The 17,301-nt window shown below is 43.7% G+C and overlaps 1 protein-coding gene across 1 annotated transcript; it reads right to left on the reverse strand.

The window, feature by feature from the left end:
* Positions 1-15,269: 15,269 nt before the first annotated feature.
* On the reverse strand, positions 15,270-16,235 carry LOC137527233 (olfactory receptor 6C74-like). The gene has a single exon (XM_068247739.1). It carries the CDS (start codon positions 16,233-16,235, stop codon positions 15,270-15,272), a length of 966 nt encoding a protein of 321 aa, XP_068103840.1.
* Positions 16,236-17,301: the final 1,066 nt, after the last annotated feature.

A 17,301-nucleotide genomic window follows, 5' to 3' on the forward strand; every position in this document is an offset into this window, starting at 1 on the left:
TAATCTTTACACTGTCCCCACCCCCCTCTCCACCCTCCATAATGATAGGTTCCCACTGTCTTTTTACCTCATCTTGTCTATGTATTGAGACTTTATCCTCTTTTAAAGAGGATATGATAATGATCTCCTAGGAGATAACCTAGGAGAACAAGTTAATTGCATATAGGCCACTGTGTCTTATAGTCCAAATGCAGGGAGTTCCTGACTTGTGAACGCTGCCAATACCAACCTCCAACCCGCCGCAATGTCAGGGACTCCCTCCCTGTACTGTGCCCATGCAGAGGAACACACAGAAAGACACAAAGGGACATAGAGGAGGACACAAGGAGGATAGAGGCGGACACATGGGGGACACAAGGGGGCATGAGGTACCAAGGGGGCATAATCCACAACATGCCCCTTCACCATGGATGCACCTGGTTTAGTATACCGTATTTTTCAGAATATAAGACGCTCCGGCATATAAGACGCACCTAGGTTTAGAGGATACAAATCCGTCCTGTTACTTCCTGGTCTGCCGCTCTGCGTGACCTCGGCGGCTCACGTGTGTCAGGGTCACGCAGTGAGAGAGCAGCAGCCCAGGAAGAAACAGGACGGGGATCAGCGCGCCGGTATTGAAGGTACAGAAGCAGATGGAGGACTCGTCGGCTGGATCCCGGAACGGTAACAATGCCTTCCGCTGCGCTCTGCATGATTAGCATGCCTCTTACTTTACAGCCAAGCAGACTGATCTCCGGCTCTCTCCCCGACATCCATACTGATTACGGCCACAGTATGCTGGCATATCTGCCGCTGTGCACTGAAGCCGCATCTGACCAGCAGCTCTCAACTCCAGGGCTGCGCATAAGAGGGGGACAAATGGCTGCACATACTGCCTTGGCTGAGGCCAATATACCAAATTGTTAACATTCGGGATATAAGACGTACTGACTTTTTCTCCCCACTTTTGGGGGAGACAAAGTGCGTCTTATATTCCGAAAAATACGGTATATTTTTTTCCCGTTTCCCGTTTTTTGTCCTCTAAACCTAGGTGCGTCTTTTGGTCAGGAGCGTCTTATAGTCTGAAAAACACTGTACTTCATTTCGTATGAGTTCTCAGATCATGCCATACAAAAAAATTCAGTAATGTTTGTTTACTAGTAAACATTTATTTACACATTTGGTCCTGCCCCCTTTATTTTCTCAGCTGCTGAGAAATATATTACTGTTACGGTGATTAACCTTTTCGGGACCACGTGCATTAGATTCTACGCCGCACTTGTGGCTGTTCTAGCCTGATGCGGCGTAGAAACTACGCCGGCCCGCAATTTCCGCTCCCGACGCGATCGTGCACACCCGGAGGGGGAGATTAAGCTGTCATATGACAGCCGACATCTCCCCCGAGTGATCAGCAGCCATCGCGTATGGCTGCTGATCACGTGATCACTACGATCGCCGTCGGATCGTAGTGATCCCTTTGACAGCTGCGGCAGGGGGGAAAAGAAGAGGATCCACTCACCTCCCTGCCGTTCCAGCGACGATCGGCGCCCCCCTCTGCTCTGCCCGGCATCTCCGCTTCATCTGACGTCAGCGCCGGGTCCCGGCTTGATGACGTCATCAAGCCGCGACCCGGAACTGATCTTCAGACAGAACGGAGATGCCGGCCGGAGAAGAGGGTCCCGTGTGGCTCATCGCTGGAGCCTGGAAGGTAAGTGAAGACTGATGGCAGAAGGGGGGGCCCAGGCCACCATGGGGGGAAACAAAAGCAGCCAGCCACAGACGGGATCCGGCCGCCTGACCCCCCCAAACGCACGCACCCCCTTCCCGCGCAAAATGCCTGGTCCTTAAGGGGGGGTAGGTGGCCGGTCCCGAAAAGGTTAAAGATGTAAGGAAAATAAACAGTTACATTTGTAAGCAACAAGCACCACTTTGTGCTAAGCTTGAAAATAGCATATGCTAACAGTTTTAACTGAAGAATGATTTTGTTATAGTAATAAATGTGGGTTCCAAGACACATTTTAATAGGAATAGGCAAAAATTCCAGAACTGGTCCTCTCTTTCTCTTCATAAAACACACTCGCAGAGCATGAAATCTGTTTCCCTATGCAGAGGACGCTGAGCAAATCTTGACCATCGAGGGGATAAAATTCCTTGCAAATCAGAACAATAGATTTAACCAATTTGGTTAGTATCTACATGTGATTATTAAAATATGTCAAAGCCAACATGATGTCAAGCTTATGTCTTTCCAACCCAAAAAATAACCTCTTTTCCAGTAATGATTGTGAAGGACTTAAGTCTTCTCTGTACAGCTAATTTCACGTCTTTATTCTTCAAACTATAAATGAAGGGGTTTAGCATGGGAACCACAGCTGTGCCAAACAAAGAGAAGAATTTCATGGTATTTACTGTTCCGCTTGGTATCACATACAGACAAGCAATAGATAGGTAGTGAAAACTGACAATGGTTAGGTGTGAGGAACATGTGTAGAAGGCTTTAGATCTACCTGTAGAAGACTTAATTCTTATTATGGTGGTAATGATGAAGAGGTAGGAGAGGACGATGAGCACTAATGGGGTGAAGGTTGAAATTAAAGCTCCAACGAACAGTAATAGTTCCAGTTTAGAAGTGTCACTGCAGGAAATATCCATCAGATGTACGGCATCACAGAGAAAGTGGTTAATTATGTTGGACATGTAGCAAGAGAACTGCCATAATATGACCATTGCAGGAAGCCTCAGTAGAAAGCTTAATGACCAACAGAATATGGCTAAAGCAGCACAGACCCCACTGTTCATTAAAGCAGAATAATGTAGGGGTCTGCAGATTGCAACATAACGGTCATAGCTCATGGCAGTTAGTAATAAGAACTCATTGCTGGTGAGCCATAGATACAGATAGACCTGTGCCATGCAGTTGGTATACGATACTACATTATCTCCTGTTACAAACATAACAAAGACCTTATGTAGGGCAACTGTGGTAGAACATATGTTAAGAATGGACAGGTTACACAGGAAGAAGTACATGGGAGTGTGGAGATGGGAGTCCAGGCAAACCAGTAGTAGAATGGTCACATTGCCACCAAGAGTGATGATATAGGTGAGAAGAACCAGGAGGAAGAAGAAAACCTGCAGTTCTGGGATATCCAGAATCCCTTGCAGTATGAAATAAGTCACCGTCGTAATATTGTTTGTAGTCATGTTCTACTCTATAAATCCGCCTTACATTTTGAAAAAGCTAGGGCTACTTGTAATAGGGATGACAGTAGTCAAAATATATATATCACGTTGAGCAGAGCACACATCTGATCTGAGGCAGCAATGTGTTTTTGTGAAAAATTATTTTTTGAAGTTTTAAACTCATCTGAACATTGGCGTAACAGAAATGTCCTTAAAGGAGAACCATAGTGACACATTTTAGAACCTACTAAATTATTCAGGATACAAATCTTTACCTTAATTTTCCTGGTTTCAGTGTCAGAAATTCTTCTTATAATTGCATTTAGCTATGTATTGGTATCAGGGCCGGCGCTACCATAGAGGCAATGGGGGCAATTGCCTCAGGGCCCCAGAGCCTGCAGGGGCCCCCAAGGTGTCTCCCCAATCTTAACTGGGCCTCTGCAGCGTTTTTGGCAGAGTAGCGTCTCACCTGTGCTGGCGGGCTGGTGAGACACTACACTGCCAAAGACTCTGCAGGGGCCCCAGGGAGCAACAGTTAAGTAGGGGGGGGATTGGGAAGGAGTATCAGCAGCCAGCTCAGGGGCCAGGAGGGAAATTTAGCAGCAACAAAAGGGACCCTAATGCCGATTTTTGGTTGGGGTTGTCTGTTGGAGGAGCCCCTGGGTTTATTTTGCCCTGGGGCCCTATTGGTACTAGAACCGGCGTTGGTTGGTATATACTCCCCTGCTTGATGTTTAGACTTAAGGCCCATACACACGTCGGATTTGCGCGAACGACGGGTCGTTTGAACGTTCCGTCGTTCGCACGTTTCCGCATGAAATCCGGCGTGTGTACAGACTATCGTTCGGGAGATAAGACTGGTTACCAACGATCCGCAGGGCGGATCGCTGGTAACCAGTCTTATCTCCCGAACGATAGTCTGTACACACGCCGGATTTCATGCGGAAACGTGCGAACGACGGAACGTTCAAACGACCCGTCGTCCGCGCAAATCCGACGTGTGTATGGGCCTTAAGTCATGTTGTCATGCAACCTTTTCCCCTAAAGCACTTAAGGAGATCATGTTATATCTCTGATGACTTGACAGAGGGTGAGATAAGAAACATCCCGCAGTGATTCACCTTGTCAGCAGAAAAGGTGCCAGCATAAATTTAAGAATGTAAATCAGAGCAAGGTAAGATTTTACAATGGGCAAACATGGCCAAAATAATTTATAAACAAATACTGTAAAAATAAACAATGGTATTCATTAAGTTATATTCAAAAAGTTCCTCTTTGCTTCCTGGATACCCTACTAACAGATGAAAGAATCAGTATAATAATATGAACAAATAAACAATTTATTAGTGCCAAGGGGGCCAAACAATTGTTTGCTGCTGAGAATAGACATTGCCCGAAGTCCACAGGATAACAATAAAAGAAATCAGTGCAGATCACTAAGCAGGTCTTATAATATACAGTCTGTAGAATTTCACCACAGTGGTCCTTCAGTATCAAATAATCTTGCGGCTGACATCACCCAAAAGCGTAAGAGGGGCTTACCAGCTAACACCAACCCACATTATAAGTTTGTATATCTCGTATACAGTAGCAGAAAGGTCGGACCACGATCACTCAGGGTTCCAAACGACCACCACTCCTTGTCTTCAAGCGAGTATAGCTTCAAGTAAACTTCAGATTAGAGATGGCCCGAGCCTCCGACTTTCAGTTCACGAACCGGGTTCGCGAACGTCCGCAAAGATTCGCAAACTTCCGAACTTTTGCAAACCGCAATAGACTTCAATGGGGAGGCCAACTTTGAAAACAAAAGTGATGGAAAAGATGTTTCAAGGGGTCTAACACCTGGAGGGGGGGCATGGCGGAGTGGAATACATGCCAAAAGTCCACAGGAAAAATCAGGATTTGACGCACAGCAGTGTTTTAAGGGCAGAAATCACATTGCATGCTAAATTGGAGGCCTAAAGTGCTTTAAAACATCTTGCATGTGTATACATCAAGCAGGTAGTGTAATTAGTGTACTGCTTCACACCGACAGACTAAACTCACTGTGTAACGCACCGCAAACAGCTGTTTGTGTAGTGGCGGCCGTGCTGGACTGGTGCGCACCATGGCCAGAGTGCATGCAATAGCAGTTTTCAAGCCCATATGGTTGCCGGGCTGAGGTATCTCAATGACAGAACAACAGTACAGTGAAGTACAGTGACTGTTGGTATTGAATATCACACTGCGTGCGCTCCCGTAGGTGGGTGGGTGCACTGAACAACAGGTAGGTATATGCAGTGCTGCTGGGTATTACAAATGTGCACCTGTCACAAACACACACACGTACCGTAAACAGGTGCAATGACTGGTGGTATTAACAATGTGTGCGCTTATGTAGGTAGGTAGGTAGGTATGTAGGTGCACTGAACAGTGAACAGGTGCAGTGATTGGGATTACAAATGTGCAGCTGCCTGTCACACACACAGGTAGTCACTCACTGAATGTGCTGGGCCTGGCAGTGACACAGTAGGAATTACCACCAAGGGGCTAAAGGCCAGCTGCCACTGACTGACAGGGCTGTATATGCAAGTGGGCCACACACAAAAAAAAAAATTAGATCACAAGAACAAGTTTAGCTCTCAAAAGAGCTGTTGCGGGGTGCTTTTTTAGCAATAAGAATCAGCAATGAGCAAGCTAAGAAGCCTACAAGAGCCTAACTAAGCTTTCCCTATGAGAGTCTGCAGCATCAGCAGCACCTGTCCCTTCACTAATTACTGCAGGCACACGAGTGAGTGAAAAGCCTGACTCTGCCTGCCTTTTATAAGGGGGGAGTGGCTCCAGGAGGGAGTGTAGCCTGATTGGCTACAATGTGCCTGCTGACTGTGATGTAGTGGGTCAAAGTTGACCCTAATGATGCACAATGGGGGCGAATCGAACTTCCGGTAAAGTTTGCGGTTCGCCGCGATCACGAACCACTGAAGTTCGCCAGGAACTGTTTGCCAGCGAACCCTTCGGGCCATCTCTACTTCAGATTAGTTCTTTAGGACTAGGATTAGGACGTTTTTCTTTTCCTCATAGCTTGGGAGCATTTGTGACAATGCAGAGTATGGATAATGTCACACAGCTTCCGCTACAGTAAACTAGCTCCACAACCTCATCTGATTGACAATAGAGATGTCCCAAACAGAGAATTTTCCATTCCACAAATGTTCGCGAACAGGCGAATTTGGTGAACCGCCATAGACTTCAATGGGCAGGCGAATTTTAAAACCTACAAAGACTGTTTCTGGCCACAAAAGAGATGAAAAAGTTGTTCCAAGGGGTCTAACACCTGGGCAGGGGCATGCCGGAGGAGGATCCATGCCAAAAGTTCCACCAAAAATTACGGAGTTGACGCAAAGTCAGGTTTGAACCCCTAAAGGGCAGAAATCACATTATGCACAGCTCTGGGTGTCAGTGGGCTGTGGAGTGTCACACACAAAAAAACCACAGGAGACCGATGTACTAGCCCTCAAAAGGGATGTTTGGGGTGCTTTCACAACAAGTGAGGAACAAGAACACAGGCCTAGCTAATGCTTTCCCTACCTATCTGCAGCAAGTCTGACCCTGCTCTCACTAACAGTCAGCAGCCAGCAGAGAATTAATCCAATATGGCCACCGCAACTGCTTTTTGGTAGGGGGGTGCTAGCTGATTGGCTGCCATGTGTCTGCTGACTGTGAGTTAAGGGATCAATGTATAGGGGCAAATCGAACACACCAAATGTTCTCTGCTCGCCACAAATGCGAACAGCGGATGTTCGCAGAATACTGCTCGCCGGTGAACAGTTCGGGCCATCTCTACTTGACAAGTGACAGATTTGATTTGAAGGGGCTTTGCATAAGTCTGACAGACTGATGCATCAAAAGAGATGGTTCTTTTTCAAGATTTTAAAACACAGAGTGCACACACAAAGCTGAGTGTTCAGTCTGTGTTTCGAAATCTTGAAAAAGAACCATCTCTTTTGATGCATCAGGCTGTCAGACTTACGCATAGTCCCTTCAAATCAAATCTGGCACTTGTCAATCAGATGAGGTTGTGGAGCTTGATTACTGTAGTGGAAGCTGTGTGACATCATCCATACTCTGCACTTTCACAAAGGCTCCCAAGTTATATGGAGAAGAAAAGCGTCCTTTGCAGGAAGTTGAACAGGATTAATCTGAAGTTTACTGGATACTATACCTGCTTGAAGAGAAGGAGTGGTGGTCGTTTGGAATCCTGAGTGAACGTGTTCCAGCCTTTCTGCTACTACATGCGAGATATACAACCTTATACTGTGGGTTGGTGTTAGCTGCTAAGGACCCCTCTTACGCTTTTGGGTGATGTCAGCCGCAAGATTATTTGATACTGAAGGACCACCGTGATGAAATTCTACAGACTGTATATTATAAGACCTGCTTATTATAATAATATGAACAGTTAGGAGTTTAAGAATTAGGAAATCCCAGAATCATTCAAAGTTGTCAGTAATACGCAAGGCTAGTGCAGGCAAAGAACAAAAACGTTGTCTATCCTTCGAAGTTGATAAAATAATTTTTTTCTAATGAGTTTAGCATGTCAGGAAAATGCATTCTAGTGTGTTGTAAATGGAAAATATGAGACCAGAAAGGGAAATATGTTTTTGACAATGTAGTTTAACATGAAGTTTTTAAATAAAAAGAATAAAAAAAAAACTAAGACCTTAATTTTAATTACCTTCTAAAGTTCAAGTAACACTTTGAACATCATCTGTCAGTGGTGTAATAATAGATTGTAATCTTTGTCATTGCTGCGATCTGTAGAATACATAGATTGTAATGCCGGCCATTGCTCCCATCTGTAGAGCACCTCCATTCAATAATGGAACGGTGTCAGTTTGAGTCTTGCCGTAGAAGAGTCTTTTATGTCATCTTGACAGCATCAGTCAGTGTTTCATATTCTCTTGACAATACTGATAACAAGACCTCAAGGGACCGGTTTCCCCCAAGAGAGAACCTTCATTGTTTGTCCTTATTAAGACCCTAATATACCTAAGGTATCGACAGCAATTATTTTGTGCGTATTGGTAAACATGTTACATGTCAAGTGAAGCTGAGAATATTATATTATTGTTTAATTTCTACAGTTAATTAACCAAAGTCCTGTACAGAGTGTAATGCAGTCTATAGTGGGTAACGAATACATACATAGTTCATGTATATTGCAGAAATAACATCTAACCATAGAAGTACACTCTGATTTGCTAATGCCAGTAGGATAAATTATACAGTAGGGGCCTTGTCTTGCCCTAGTTGTCTTGAAATCTAAAGGAAAGAGGAATGGATATAATATGTAAGGGGAAATCAAAACTTTATTTAAAGGAATACTGTAGGGGGTCGGGGGAAAATGAGTTGAACTTACCTGGGGCTTCTAATGGTCCCCCACAGACATCCTGTGCCCGTGCAGCCAGTCACTGATGCTCCGGCCCCGCCTATGATTCACTTCTGGAATTTCAGACTTTAAAGTCTGAAAACCACTTCGCCTGCGTTGCTGAGTCCTCGCTCCCGCTGATGTCACCAGGAGCATACTGCGCAGACCCAGTATGGTCTGGGCCTGCGTAGTACACTCCTGGTGACATCAGCGGGAGCGAGGACATGGCAACGCAGGTGCAGTGGTTTTCAGACTTTAAAGTCTGAAATTCCAGAATGGAACCGGAGGCGGGGCCGGAGCATCAAAGTGCGGCTGTGCGGGCACAGGATGTCTTCTGGGGAACATTAGAAGCCCCAGGTAAGTTCAACTCATTTTCCCCCGACCCCCCTACAGTATTCCTTTAAGAAGGCAATTAATCATTTGACAGCTGGTGTTGGAGAAAGAAGAGTGGCTAGAACAACTATTTAAAAAAGTAAATTTCAAAGGAATTTTTGAAGATTTTCAGGCTCAGAGCATGACAAACTTGGCATGGAAAAGAGTTCAAAGGGAGGGGTAAAGAGTATGAAAAGTCTTGAATGCAAGATTGTGAGGAGACTGTAATGATATACACAATGTGACATATACAGGATCGGGTAGCCCTCTTAACTTGTAGATCTAATGTGGAATCCATCTTGTCCATATTCTGTCTGCTGTATATGTGAAGTACCATCTTATGTAAACTGTATGCATTTGCATCTCCTTTGAAGACTGCTGTAATTACATCTGAATATCACCAAACAGCCACCCATTCATTAGCCCACTAGAAATGAGGAAGATGGCCACTAGTTAGTGTTAAGCTATTGTGATATGCAAACACCTAGACAATATGTAGAATAGGAATCTGTATAAGTACATGAATAGACTGTATGATGTATCAGAGACAGCTGATAACATGGGCTTCCCCCGTCACCATGGCAATGATTGCGATGACATCATCGACGTCATTGACGTCGTGACGTCAGGTGGAGTCCCGATCCACCCCACAGCGCAGCCTGGCGGTGATTGGCAAGGCTGCGCAAGGGGTCTGCGGGGGGGCTCTCTTTCGCGGTGGGTAGCAGCGGATCGGTGGCAAGCGGCGGCGATCGGAACAAACATGCAGCTAGCAAAGTGCTAGCTGCGTGTTTGAAAAAAAACAATTGTGCAAATCGGCCCACCAGGGCCTGAGCAATCTTCCGCGGCGGCATAGCCCAAGCTCAGCTCGGGATTACCGCCAAGGAGGTTAAGGGTTAGAAGATTGGTCCTCTGGGTTCTTAAGAATTATAATTGATTTTTCTGGTTGATTGTAAATTTTGGAACATCTGAACACACCACACACGCGCGTTAGATTTTCTCCATTTCTGGAAAAAGATTATTGAAAACTGTGAAATAAAATTGCTTAAATGTATAAATCGAGGAATTGATAGTCTATCCTACACCATTTAACTTATCGTAGAATTTATCAGAATTTTCCCTTACTCTATGCTCCTGACTGGAAAATTAAAAATTAAATCTTTTTATTTTATTATGTGTGTCCAACTTAACTCTGATATCTCCTTATCCACCACAGGTTAGGTGGGCAGGATGGTGAACTAACTCCAAATGAATATCAACCTACATCTTGTCAAGGGGAATGGAAAATCCTTCAGTCCTCAAAGCACATTTGCCCCAGTATTAGGGACAATGGGCTCTTCAGCAATTTCTATATGCCTCAAGAGGGACATGGTGACAGTAGTTATCTTTTCTTCTTCCACAGAGCATGACTAGTGGTCCTTATCAACAGATAATTATGAGTGTTCAGCAGAGAAATTCAAATAACCCCAATTGGAGCCTTTTTATATAGCACAACAATTTGAGGGTGTTCATGTGCCTGAAACTGCCTTCTCCTGAGAACCCAGATGCCATGGGTCAGCTAAAACAACTGTGTCTTTCCCTCCTTTGTCCAACATAAACTTGTGTCAGCCTGGGTTTGGAGAGATGTCAATAGCACAGCATATTACTACAGCAAAGTCCTTGTTATCCGAAACTCCAGCAACCATAGGTCTCAACTAACTGGCATGTCTGAGGGACTGTTTTTTTTTTGGGGGTGGGGGCAGATTTGGAGGCATTAAAATGCTTACCGAGCCTCCATCAACTTCTTGTAGCCTTCCTGCAGCTCCTGGTGGGCTCCTAGGGGCTTTCTGGCATCTGTGCAGGGAAGTCGGCGTGTCACCTGACCCTATGAAGGTCAGGTGACATGCCGGCTTCCGTGCACAGAGGGTGCCAGAAAGCTGCTAGGAGCTGCAGGAAGTCTACAAGATGTCACTGAACTCTTGGTGAGTATTGGGGGGGGGGGGGGGAGGGAGGGGAAGGTTTGTGCTTTTTCGGCCCTGTTACTCAAGCAATCGGCAAGCACATGTACCCGACAACAGGCGATCCTCAGGGATGCCAAATCCTGGGGCCTCTGCTGTATTTTGCTTGGGCAGCTCTGTATGCTTTGTGACGTGGGGATGTTGAAAATATGAATTTATGATCTGATTCGTACCACACAACAATTTTTCCTCTTGGTTTACCTGCCATGACTTTATATTAATTTTGGTGCAGCATTGATTATTGTTCCTATAAGTCCATTTTTAGGACCACCGACTTTCCCTTTTATCCTTCCCCTTTTAGATGTTTTAAAATGTCCCATTGATTAATTGATTATAATAAAAAACTAAGAATTATTGCAACTTTTTTAGGATCATTTGAGAACACCACAAGGTCGCAGATACCTCCCCTATTGATTTTGGCGGCTGTACAGAAATCTTGGCGCACACAGTATTAAACTGGCACCCGCTATAATAGCAGCTAGAATTTTTAGCTGCTATTTGTAGCTGCTCACCGGGGATGGGCCGTTAAGGGTTAGGCCCCACCAGGGGAGGGTTCTGTGTGAGAGCTGGAAGGAGTTAGGTCATAGTAAAATATCAGTACATATTACCAATATTTTACTATATGAATGTAGTAGAATATCGCTACAACTACAGATATTCTACTACCGTTATCCTGCGCCCTTTTAACTGCTTGCCAACTGCTCCACGCCAATTGGCGTGAACGCAGCGGCAGCCGCCGGACCACTGCATGCCAATTGGCGTGAAGTGCTGGAGGCGGAGATTGCAGGGGATTGCGCGTGCCGATGCACACACATCTCGCTTGAATCAAGGCACTCAGCTCCACCATCAGTCTCCAAGCGGCAATCGACGCTAGGAGACTGTTAGAAGGTAAAACCGCCATCTATTTACATAGGACAATGCTGCAATCTAAGGCAGTGCTGTACTGGGGACAGCCGTGTGACACGGCTGTCCGCCTGAGAGGCAGGAGAGCAATCGGCTCTCATAGGCTGATGTCTATGAGAGCCAATCGCTAGGATTGGCTGGCGGAGGGAGGGCGGAGTTGCAAAAAAATAAATAAATGGTCAAATGTATTAATAAAAAAAGAAAGAAATATTTATAAAAAAAATAAACATCCTTGGAGCAATCATAGCCCAACAACAGAGAGCTCTGTTAGTGGGCAGAAAAGGGGGAGGAATCACTTGTGTGCCCCAGTTGTACAGCCCTGCAGCGAGGCCTTAAAGCTGCAGTGGCCCAATTAGTAAAAAATGGCCTGGTCACTAGGAGGGGTTTAACACCGCGGTCCTCAAGTGGTTAAACATGCAGTTTTTTCAAATATATGCACTTTTTTGGCTTTTTTTCTTGTTGTTTAATCGGTAGCAATAACACATCATGACAAGCAAGACACATAACGGACGATAGACAATCTTTTTGCCTATGGCTTATGTGATAATAAATATACACACGGAAAGTAGAAAACGTATTTCATTATTTTTTGCCCATCAATAATACTAGCTAAATTAAAGTGGTATTAAACTCTGACATAATATTCAATAAAAATGTGTTTTCCTACTTTTTATAACCCATACAGTTATCCGATTTCCTTTTGTGCACAAGTAATATTATTCATTTAGAAATTACAAGTTCCCAAAGTTCAGTTTATTTGCTCTGAAAGCTGCCATTGCATTTTATTCATAACTGGTGTATTTATATTGTAATGTACCCAGTAAGGATTTCTGAGCTGCTGTGTGTGTTCTGGACACATTAGGAGTTTTAGCTCTGCCAGGGAATGTTTACATTCTTCACTTGCTACAGTTAAGTAAACACAAGATAATGTAATCACCAGTTTGGATGCAGCTCTCACTGCAGGCATCTTTCTATTGAAAAATAAACTTTTCCTCGCAGCTGCACTGGGTCTTGGAGTGGGGCTTTGGCCCTCTGACTGTAACTCCGCCTCCATCCTGCCGACTACGCCAAAAATATGTAACCAGCTTAATAGTTGTCAACTAAGAGAGATCCAACAGACACCAATGCAGTACCAATAAAAGCAAAAATTTTATTCAAGGGAAAAAAAATGTAAAAGTTACAATAACTACTTCTTGCAACCAATGAAAATTATGCAACATAAAATCTCTACTATAACAGTCTTCTTAATATCTTCTTTTCTTCTTCCTAGATGTGTTTACTATAGCTAGGAAGAAAAGCAGTTATATTCATTCACCAACCCTCCAATACGGTAAGTATCTAATAAGAGTAACCTCCCACTTTTTACTCTGAGTCATATAGATCAAAACTTGACCCTTTTTAACTTAAATAAAACTCTGGTACCAGATTTATGAAATGTAATTCCCGTCTAAGTCAATACTCTACACCAAGAAATATATATGTAAAAAAAAAAACTTCTAATTTTGCTGATACATACTCAATAGTAGATGGAGTACTCCCACTTTTTGTTATTGTCCTTGTATATAAATCTGGATATTCTTTTTTTTCCCATTCAGTATTTCATCCAGATTTGTTTATAAATAAGTTAATAAATGAATAAAGCAATTAAAATTAATTATTAATTAAAATAAATTAAAATACATTAATTAATTAATTCGTTAATACGTTAATAGAAATAAGTTACATAAATAAATTAATAGATGAGTTGATGAATTATTTAGTAAATTAATCGGGTTACTTAAATAAGTAAATAAATAAATAAACAAAAATAGGTGAATTATTGGCTGGAACCACAAAAAATTGAGCGAATGACTCCGTCACTTGTCTCTGAAGGTAAAACTACCCAGTAGGTTTATTCTAAAAATAATTTGGGAAATGAAAAAATTTAAAAAAAAATTAGTTCTTAGATCCAAGGTCTGTAGCTCCTGTATTCAACAACTTTTGTTCTCTTTCAGGATCATCCCAACATCAAGGAACAGTCTATTACAAGGTAATTATTCCAAATTATCCATTCCTGCTGGTAAGTAATCCATATTAATTATTTCTCTTTTTTCTTTCAGGAACCCAGCTGGACGGCTCTCCCTGAAGGTGAGTATTTCTTAAGTAGGACTTTCAACCATTGTATGCACAGCACTAAAAGGAAAATGCTTTATGCACTTTATATTATAAGCAAAACCGGCTCTGAGGGAAAATACAGGCCTTTAGCGGACAGGGCACTGGATTAGTTCATTAGGCGGATACATATTAATTCAAGGAAACAGTTCAGGACAACTCTCTCTTGACTTTTGCTGGCATGCACTCACACTTATTCCTCAAAATAATCATTCCATAGTCCCATACACAGTTCATATATTATATGCAGTTTTTGGACTTTCATACAAAAAAACCCTTTCTTTCACATTCCTGCACAATTTCAACAGAACTCGTGAAGGTAAAAATAAAAAAATAAAAAATTAGTGATAGTCAGGTTTAATCCAAAGCTTCCCCAAGAATAAACTTCAAAGATTAGGGACATCACTATAGTCACTCCACTGTAGTTATACTGTCCAAACACTTTCCTTGACACAGTCTGACTTATTACAATAATAACTATATTACATACGTGTCAGCTTTGATGAATCTTTTCCATAACTTATATCTCACCAGATACTTTCCATCCATCTTACTGTGTCCTATGCAGCTGCCAAAATCTCTCTCCGCTTCCTCCCTTCCTGTCAGCTCTGATTGACTGATGGCTGCATGTGGAGGATTGAAGAATCATCTCTGTGCGTCCATTTTTCTTCAATTTATAAGCTGCCTCACAGTGCCTGTCCTGCTCCCCTCACCGCCGAATCTCTACTGCGCAACTCTGAGGATAAAACTGGTTAAAACCAGTTTCTCTAATGCTCCCCGCGCGCTGTCCCTCCTCACGCGTCTTGTCGCCTAGCAACCAGGAGGAGTGCACATGTAATACCTCACGCGTACACTCCCTGCTCGCGCATCCCCCTTCTTCCTCTCGCGCGAGCGGCTCTCGATTAAAGAGCCTTTTCCGCCACGTCTCGGTTGCCTAGCAACCTGGAGGAGTGCACGCGACAATAGTCACGCGTGCACTCGCTTCTTCTCCCCTCCGCAGCCATCAGTCCCTGCCTGCCCACATCCCCTGCCGCATCCTACTGCAGCGGCCATCACGAATGTGGGCAACACACCCTTCTCCACAAACCTGTGTCAGCAGCACCCCACACACCAGCTGCTGACCAGGCAATAATAAAACAAAATAATAAAAAAATATATATATATAAAAAATAATAATAATAAAATTAAAAAAATAGATTCCCCCAATCTCTATTCTACCTGCTACAATTTCTACATGTGATTATTAAAATATGTCATAGGCAACATTATGTAGCGCAAGCTTATGTCTTTCCAACCCAAAAAATAACCTCTTTTCCAGTAATGATTGTGAAGGACTTAAGTCTTCTCTGTACAGCTGACTTCACGTCTTTATTCTTCAAACTATAAATGAAGGGGTTTAGCATGGGAACCACAGCTGTGCTCAACAACGATAAGAATTTCATGGTCTTGACGGTACCGCTTGGTATCACGTACAGACAAGCAATAGATAGGTAGTGAAAACTGACAATGGTTAGGTGTGAGGAACATGTGTAGAAGGCTTTAGATCTTCCAGTAGAAGACTTGATTCTCATTATGGTGATAATGATGAAGAAGTAGGAGATAACGATGAGCACAAATGGAATGAAGGCTGAAAAAAAAGATCCGTAGAGCATCAGTAGTTCCAACGTAGAAGTGTCACTACAGGAAAGATCCATCAGAAGTACCGCATCACAGAGAAAGTGGTTAATTGTGTTGGACGTGTAGCAAGAGAACTGCCATAATATGACCATTGCAGGAAGCCTCAGTAGAAAGCTTAATGACCAACAGAATATGGCTAAAGCAGCACAGACCCCACTGTTCATTAAAGCAGAATAATGTAGCGGTCTGTAGATTGCAACATAACGGTCATAGCTCATGGCAGTTAGTAATAAGAACTCGTTGCTGGATAGCCATACGTACAGATAGACCTGTGCCATGCAGCTGGTATACGATACTTCATTATCTCCTGTTACAAACATAACAAAGACCTTATGTAGGGTAACTGTGGTAGAACATATGTTAAGAATAGACAGATTACACAGAAAGAAGTACATGGGAGTGTGGAGATGAGAGTCCAGGCAAACCAGTATTAGAATGATCACATTGCCACCAAGAGTGATGAGATAGGTGAGAAGAACCAGGAGGAAGAAGAAAACCTGCAGTTCTGGGATATCCAGAATCCCTTGCAGTATGAAATAAGTCACCGTCGTAATATTGTTTGTAGTCATGTTCTACTCTATAAATCCGCCTTACATTTTGAAAAAGCTAGGGTTACTTCTAATAGGGATAACAGTAGTCAAATGTAAAATATAAAATAATTTTTTGAAGATTTAAACTAAAAAAATCCTGCTCATCCGAACATCAGCATAATAGAAATGTCCTTAAAGGAGAACCATAGTGACACATTTTAGAACCTACTAAATTTTTCAGGATACAAATCTTAATTTTCCTGGTTTTAGAGTCAGAAATGCTTCTTATATTTGCATTTAGCTAAAATTTATTGGTATGTACTTCCCTGCTTGATGTTTAGCCTAGGTTATGAGGTCATGCAACCTTTTCCCCTAAAGCACTCTTGGAGATCATGTGATGTCCCTGGTGACTTTAGAGAGGGTGAGATAAAAAAAAAATAACATTCCACAGTAAGGCCCGGTTCACATTAGCGGTGGCTATCCGGAATAGCCGTGCCGGAGCCGCACCGCATGCTGGCCGGACGAAACGGACGCACGGCATAGCAATGTAAGTCTATGCCACGGTTCACATGCGTCCGTTTCGTCCGGAGCCGGACCGGATCCGGACTCCGGTGTCCGTTCCAACATGCGCTATTTTTGGGTCCGGCTCCTCTGGCAGCCGTATCCGGGGCGGAGCCGGACTGCACCATCCGGCCAATGGAAACCAATGAGAACCGGAGAGCGCACAACACACTGGCAAAAAATCCGGATGTTCTACCCCACTTCCTATGAGGATTGTTGCGGCGATATTGGATCGGGGACACATGGGCAAGCATTTTGGAGTGGAGCAGCACGAGCTGGAGATGTTGGCAGCATGTTGGAGGTGGAGGTGAGTGCTAAACAGCAGAGGGCCTGATTCCACAGGTCCCCCTTCTGCTGACCTCCCAGACCCCAACATTTTTTTTTTTTTTACGATACTTTTGCCAAACGGATCCGGATCGCATCCGGATGAACACCTGATGCAACCTGACCGGATCCGGATCGGATCCGGATCAGAACCGTACGGTTCCGATCCGGATCCGGTCCGGATCCGGTCAGGCCATCCGGTCCGTTTGGCTGACAACCG

The sequence above is a fragment of the Hyperolius riggenbachi genome, chromosome 8 (assembly GCF_040937935.1).
Source record: "Hyperolius riggenbachi isolate aHypRig1 chromosome 8, aHypRig1.pri, whole genome shotgun sequence".
NCBI lineage: Eukaryota > Metazoa > Chordata > Amphibia > Anura > Hyperoliidae > Hyperolius > Hyperolius riggenbachi.

Bases quoted from the DNA above. Each gene is read 5' to 3' on its own strand.
- LOC137527233 (XM_068247739.1), bottom strand. From the start codon at position 16,235: ATGACTACAAACAATATTACGACGGTGACTTATTTCATACTGCAAGGG.